Genomic DNA, 7385 nt, shown 5'->3' with positions numbered 1-7385 from the left:
TATCTATTTAGACTTCAGGGTGAACTATTTACACAATGAAGTAGAGTGGCCATTCAAAACAGAGTTTGTAATTGAACATCTAAACATCTATGAGACGTAAAAACAAACATGTGAACATGTGAACCTGAAGTATAGCAAATCATAATGCTGACAAGCATGAAAGTGAACGAAATGGGTCATAAATATGAAGTTTTCACTATCTGAATGATTTTTGGTTACATTAAAGGGATATATTGTTGAAAAATCCAAAGCTATCTCTCTTCGTGGTAATAAGTAATGTAAACAATCTTCCCACTGGTAAGTTGTAGTTACTGTAGTAAATTGGGTTTTCCAGGAACCAGTTATTTTAAAGCTAGTACTGGTAACTTCCTAGGTTCACATGTACCACAAGTAATGGAAGATTCACAGAAAATGGAATTTGAAATTTTATGCTGTGGCATTTGAAGGAAAATTAGGTATTTGTAGACAAGTATCATTATGTTCTTCTCTTTAATGGTTAATATTCCTTCACAGGCTTCTAACCGTTCAGAGAGTTTGCGTCCACATTTTTGTCCTTTGTTGAGAGTTTCAATAGACGAAGCGAAATATATATGACCGACCAAGTGACCCACAATTTACAGTATTTTATCTTTTCTCCTGCCCTTACCATTCCAGAAACAAAACACTGTTTCTTTTTGTGAAATAGTTTCTTGTCGCTGGTGAAGTTGCAAATTTCCTGTGCTTTGTCACCTTCAATTTTATTTCCCAATCCCCCTGTCCAGTCCGCAATCTTCCCCCAAATCACTCGATGTACCACATCTTCAGACAGTAATTAAAATGCCACAACTTGAGCAATGCTAGAGAATATTTTCAAAGCATGTTTTGAAAACGAATAATTCAACTTAAATTATTGGAGCACAAGAAAACTCACAGGAGTGTGATGCTAAAAAAGTAATGTGTACAAAATTAAAGAATACTGTTTCATATACATATTTATATTTTTAAATCAGAAGAGGCAAAAATTGAAGTCTTTAGCGAATTGACAGGTCAATAAGACTATAATGATAAGCCTTACAATTATTTTCAAGAATAATAATTATTGATAAGACTTCACAATCTTAAATAACTCTCTTGGAAAATTACAAGATGACATGCACTTTGTTTGGGGTGAGGAGATTAATATTTCTTATTAATGACTCTCAAAAAAGAAACGATCGTTTTCAATTTACAAAACATGTTTCGACATACTCATGTCATCTTCAGTTGCAAATGAGCTTTTCAACGGTTGTACATTTGAATTTATGTTAAGGTATGTTGCAAAATTACATGTCAGAACTTGCGTACAATTTAAATATGAAGTGTGAAATGCGCAGAAAACAAAAATAGCGCACATAGCAATAAAATAAAAGACAAAAGAACAACGTAATTAAAAAGAAAGAGACAAATCTAAATGCCTCAACTGCTGATTAAGGATGGGATTTTCCCACTTAATTTGGAATTTTGAGGCGGCAGAATCTAAGATCGTGAAACATTCTGTGTTACAAGAGTCATGACAGGCCCTAGATGACTGCAGGTGTCTGTAAACATGCGAAGACTTGTCCGACAAGAGATGCTCACGAGCACGCGTACGTAGGTGGCGAGTGGTCTCGCCAATGTAGCTGGCATTACAGCCAGCACACGAGAATTTATAAACGACACGCGAACGTAGACCTTGCGGTACTGAATCTTTCACGCTGAACATGTTTCTAAGTTTAAATGTACTAAAGACCAACTTAATATCTAAATCAGCTTTGCAATAGTGTTTGAGTATTTGTCTTAACTTGGTCTGGGCGATTTCAGAAAACCGGCCAACATAAGGGAGTTTATAGAGGTGCGTAGAAGTTTTCCCGGAGTTGGATGAGGCGTCCCGCCCAGTCAGAGAAGAATTAATGAAAGTAAAAGGCAATGATGAAAACCGACCGAGCTAGATCTCTCTGTGCACCATGCACTAGCTGAAGAGTGTGGAAGAGATAGGAAAGAATATGGATTACTGCAGCTGCAGGTCTATTGAAATAAAACACAGGTCAATTTCCACAGGTGAGTGTACATGTCACCGTGCTGCAGACAAATAAACAACACCAAAAGTGTCTGCTAGCGCTAATCACTCAACAAAAATGTTGTTTCAGGTCTCGGGGAAACTTTTGGCTTAGTTGTTGATTATTGGAGCAGCGACCTCTAGTCTTGACCTGTATTTAACAGACCCGCCTTCATTGCAGCTGTCACACGAGTCAACAGAACCACATACAACTGCTAAATCAACCACATCAATAATCTATAAACCCTGTTGCACAATTTTATAATTTGTAACACAATCTGACATGGTGAAAACATTGAACAACAGTAACAATACTCGCGTCAGGGAATTACAATTGTGAGACGCCAAAATGAACCAAAACGTAAAGGTACGTACGAAATAAAATCACTTAATTACCGTTACGTCTTTGAAACATTATATCCTTCTATATTATAGAGCGATCGCTATGCCGGAGGCCGTGAAAAGCCAACGTAGTTTTAAATTGGAATCGAGGCCTGATGTAGATCATCGTACAACGTGAAAAAACGGTGAATTATTTTTGACTGTTATGCTTGTTAATTTGCAGCTGCTTCTTACGGAACAGCTACAATTTTGAAAATGATTTAAACACGAATTCTGTTCTTCTTCTGGCTCTCCTCACTAGCCGCCATCTTTCTTCCGACATTAAACCAATCAGAGTTCATGTGAGAAAAGCACCAATCAGCGATCTTTTTAGTTCACTGTGTGCCAGGGTCTTCTCAAGACCCGCCGCCATATTGAAAGCCGAGAACACCCTGAGAACGAGGTTGACAACCGCGTTTCGCACTTTTCCTTCTCGCTGAGCCACCTGGCCTTAAGATGAGGGCGCCGGAAGGCTAAGTCGACTAGCTTCAAGCTATTAGTTCCCAGCCCCTACCCATTTCCAGTGCGTTTCCAAAATACTGTACTCAGGGTAAACAGGAAATACATGCAAAGTGCAATGGCTAGCGTTGAAGAAAACTGGCAGACAAAATGCTCATCTGTCAGCCAAAGAACGAAATTTGTTTTTAACAAGGAATTACTGAGCGATGTGAAGTTCATTGTTCCCGTGTCGAATGACAAAAGTGAAATCGAAAGTAAGGTGATTCCAGCTCACAAATTTGTGCTTTCAATAAGCAGCCCTGTGTTCTATGCCATGTTTTACGGTCCAATGGCGGACTCTAGGGACTCTATTGAACTGCCTGACTGTGAGTACGAGAGTGTACTGGAGTTTTTTCGTTTCTTTTACAGCGATGAAGTACAGCTAACCGGAAGTAATGTAATGCGTGTGCATTACTTGGCGAAGAAATACTTAGTGCCTTCACTTGCTGATGAGTGTAGCAAATTTCTTCGAGATAACGTGGGGCCATCCAACGTTTTCTCCATTCTCTCACACGGCGAGAAATTTGAAGATAAAGAGTTGAAAAATCAATGCTGGGATGTGATCGAGCGCAATGCAGCCGAAGCTGTGACGTCAGATGATTTTGTTACGGTTCATGGATCCCTATTGAAATCTGTAGTAAAGAGGGACAGGTTGAATATCAAGGAAGTGGAGTTGTTTAAGGCTCTTGATCACTGGGCCAAGCACAGATGTGAGGGGCAAGGGTTAGCCGTGGATGGCGAGGCAAAGAGAAGAATCATTGGAGAGGAGATCCTAAAAGAAATAAGATTTCCCGTGATGTCAGAAAAGGAGTTTGCTTCTTTTGTAATTGACTCCAACATATTAAATGCTCAAGAAATTGGTGTCATGGTGAAGCACTACAATCAAGTACTGACATCTCCTTTGCCATTTGCACAGTCTCCAAGGCTTGGCTTTACAGATCGATGTTGGCGATTCACGCACTTCATACAGCCTGGAACAGATCCCTTGTGGTGGAATTTTTGCGACTCGCATTCTCTCTGCCTTCAAGTAAACAAGTCTATCAGTCTTTTGGGAGTACAGCATTTCGGCTGTGAGGGTGGTGAGTACACAGTTTCCACTGAAGTTACTGATGTGACACATGGCTCATCTCTGGTAAAAACATCTGGAACTTATTCATGTGAAAAAGACATGGACCATGCCTATTATGGATTTGATGTTTTGTTCAACTCTCCCGTGATTTTAGAGCCAGGGAACACATACAAATTTATTTCAAACATCCAGGGGCCAGAGCCATGGTGCGGTGAACAAGGGAAAGTAGTTTTTGAGACTGCAGGAGTAGGGTTTACGATTAGCAAGTCAGATCATGTTTTTTATAATGGGACCAGTGAGAGAACAGGCCAGTTTCCAGGCTTCCTTTTCCAATATTCTGGTTAACTATACCTCTGGGCCCGGTTGTTCAAAAGCCGATTAACGGTAATTCCAGATTAAAAATTAACCAAGGAGTTTATTTCTCTACTCCAAAATGCTGTTCAACGCTGATAATTAGCAAAACTTTACATTAGAAGAATTCAATCTAGAAAAACAAAAATTAGCAAAAAAAAACTTTCACCAAAAAGTTGAAAACTTGAAACAAAAGTTTACGCTAATCCTGGATTAAGCTAATCGGCTTTCGAACAACCGGGCCCTGATTAATAACCTAGAAATGACAGAACTTTATTGACACTCCCCTCATGGAGTTTTCAGTGACAATATGCTAACTAAGACACCAAAGGCAAGTAGTGTGTAGACATAAAATAATAACATAAAGGAAAGACGAACATAGTTCATCGTTGATGGTTAAAATTTCTTAATCAACAGTGATCTAAGTTAAGATTAGCCAGTGTAGCTGGCGGTATTATTGGTGGGAGAGGCATAAGCCGCCGGGAGAATGTGGTGGGGCGCTGTGAACTACCTAGCCTACGATTACAGCCGCCTCTCATTCATTGCTCATCACCAAAACACCATGTATGACCCCACAATACACTGAATACTAACTGACAAAGGTTGTATTTGAGATTAAACATCGTTTTAGGCCTAATTAGGCCTAAAAAGTTAATGCTCCTAATCTCAGTCTTAATTTGAATCCTAACCTTAATCTTAATGAATTAGGAGCAATTCTCAAATCCAACCTTTGTCGGTTTGTATTCAATGTATTGTGGGGTCATACATGGTGTTTTAGTGTTTCGTTTTGCTGTTTTGTGGTTTAGTAGTGCCCATATTCGCAGGCTATGAAATACATATTTCAGAGCGCCCCTCCCCATTTGCCGCTTGTTAATTTTTCCTTTCGCCAACAATACTTTGGCTAAGGTGAGATTTAAAAGAGAACACAGACCCAAGTTTTGGCTAAGATAATTCCAGGTGTCCACTGTTTAACAATGAAATGTTTAATGCCCAGTAGCAGTTCTATACAAGCGAATGTTCAAAAGCTGGGAATTTGAACTCCCGGTAGTACGATTAGAAACTTCTATATGTGTTGTAAGTCGATCGTCATTCAGTGCAGTATGGTGGAAAAGGGGTGAGGATTGATGCATTTTAAGCTGAGAACCTGTTGGTCCGTCTTTAAAGGATTAAAAAAACAATGAAACTTAAGTGCACAAAAACCTTTTTTCCTGAATTTTAATTAATAGAAGTCTTTGTTACATAGTCCTTATTGCAGGTTATTTTTTGCTAAATGGCTTGAGAATTAGCGATGTTTGATGTCACATCATCCAATTAAGTTCCCAACCAAAGCAAAACAAAGGTTTTTTGTGTAGCAGTGGTTAGCAAATTTAAATATGAAAAGAAATTGTTGTAAATATGCTGCAATTGCATTTATAACTCTTGACACAAATAATACTACATTAAAGACGTATTTTCCTGAGATGGGTGAGGTGTGATTAAGGTAGTTTTCCCACCGCTTATTCACTGTGCGAAAATTGGGGTGAGACACTTCGTTTTGCCTAACTGTATGGTCACCTTTTCAGTCATTCAGCTTGCTGCAATAAATCGCTGTCAACAGTCAACTTTGGTTTTCGTAAGCGACGCATAAGTCTTCAAAGTTCACGAAGAGCTACTCTCACCTCAGTTTTGCGCGCAACAGTTATAAATTAGTTAGTTTAACAAACTTTGGTGAAATTTTGAGCTTTAAACTCAATAAATTCCCAAAGAAAGTTTGCAGACACAAAAGTAACGAGGAGAGGTAGGGAGCTAACGCTAACGACGACAGCGGCTATACGGACGTCAACTTCAACGTTACAGCGACGGACTTGTTATGGCAAATAGGGTGGTTGGAGTCAAAAGAGAAATACTTTTCAAGATGTGTGATTTTAGGGTTAGGGTTAGCGGCCTTTTACCTGACAGTAATTTGCATCTTCTTGAAAGAAGAGGACGCTAATCATTATTAATGACGCATCCTTCCTTTTAACAAATCAGTAATCATATAATACCCTGCGAGCAGTCTCTCTTTCGATGTTCCTAGGTAAGTAGGGAAGAGGAAAGTAGACTCTGCCAGCCGGCTCGACTTTCTTTGATTTGCCGCTCATCCAAAGAAATGGATGAGTCAGTCCAGTTTCGACTTGTCAAACCTGTTTTTTTAATTTGTGCGCATGATCAATCGCCACGCGTCATCAATATTTTTTAAGTTCACAACAGCGTGACCATTTTTAATATTGTCTAAATTCCTATGAGTATCTCATAGATTTGAAACTAGTTTGCCATAATTGAGAAACCTATCAATTTTTAAAGTAACAAGTAAAATGGCAATTTAAAAACTTGAACTATCTTGACTTTCCAAGGAAATGATTCGTTGCGTTGTCGTGTGTTTGCCAGAGTGATCGAAGATATCCCTACTGTTTGTTTTGGTTTTGCGGTTACTAGTCACGCGTAAGTGACTCCCGAATACATTTGAACTTTTAACGCATGCTCAACACAAAATATCGAGCCGGCTGGCAGAGTCTACTTTCCTCTTCCCGACTTATCTAGGAAGATCGACAGAGACTCTGCTCCCAGGGCAGCATATAAACAGACTCTAAAGTAAAGTAAACCAACCTTATTTAACGTGAATAAATCGTAACAGTAATTCAACTGACAAGCCTGAGGTCGACGGGCGCTCCTTTTGCTCCCCCCTCACCATCAGTGCTCCGTTCTACGGGTATTTAAAGCCGAAAGGAAAGAAGTAGAAACGTGGATGTGAGATCCGGAGATCGAACTTGGGACCTCTTGCACGAAGGCCGCGCACTAACCGACTGTGCCATCCTTGCTCCTCAGAAAGCTTTGGATTATCCCCGATGAAGACACTAGATCAAACGTTGGGTCGTCTTTTAATTGCAACTTTTTAGCTACAATCGTAATTCTCCAAACCGGAGTAGCAACAATTTATGTCTTGATTGTCAACTCTGGTTGCAGTTTGAACCTTGACAAAAGAAATGTACCAAAATGGAAAACGCACGCACAGAG

General features: G+C 39.5%; 1 protein-coding gene across 2 annotated transcripts; it reads left to right on the top strand.

Moving 5' to 3' along the window:
• The first annotated feature begins 2965 nt into the window (after window positions 1–2965).
• LOC137969742 (BTB/POZ domain-containing protein 2-like) lies at window positions 2966–7025 on the top strand. 2 transcript variants are annotated; one of them, XM_068816093.1, is made up of 2 exons: window positions 2966–3147; window positions 3302–7025. In XM_068816093.1, exon 2 carries the CDS (start codon window positions 3333–3335, stop codon window positions 4344–4346), a length of 1014 nt encoding a protein of 337 aa, XP_068672194.1. In that variant the 5' UTR covers window positions 2966–3147; window positions 3302–3332; the 3' UTR covers window positions 4347–7025. The 2 variants fall into 2 exon arrangements, with proteins under 2 accessions (XP_068672194.1, XP_068672193.1); XM_068816092.1 differs by having other exon boundaries at window positions 2966–7024.
• The last annotated feature ends 360 nt before the right edge of the window (window positions 7026–7385 follow it).

Source organism: Montipora foliosa, chromosome 9 (assembly GCF_036669935.1).
Source record: "Montipora foliosa isolate CH-2021 chromosome 9, ASM3666993v2, whole genome shotgun sequence".
Taxonomy (NCBI): Eukaryota; Metazoa; Cnidaria; class Anthozoa; order Scleractinia; family Acroporidae; genus Montipora; species Montipora foliosa.
This window is presented reverse-complemented; position numbering and strand designations above follow the sequence as displayed.

Bases quoted from the DNA above. Each gene is read 5' to 3' on its own strand.
- LOC137969742 (XM_068816092.1), top strand. From the start codon at position 3,000: ATGCAAAGTGCAATGGCTAGCGTTGAAGAAAACTGGCAGACAAAATGC.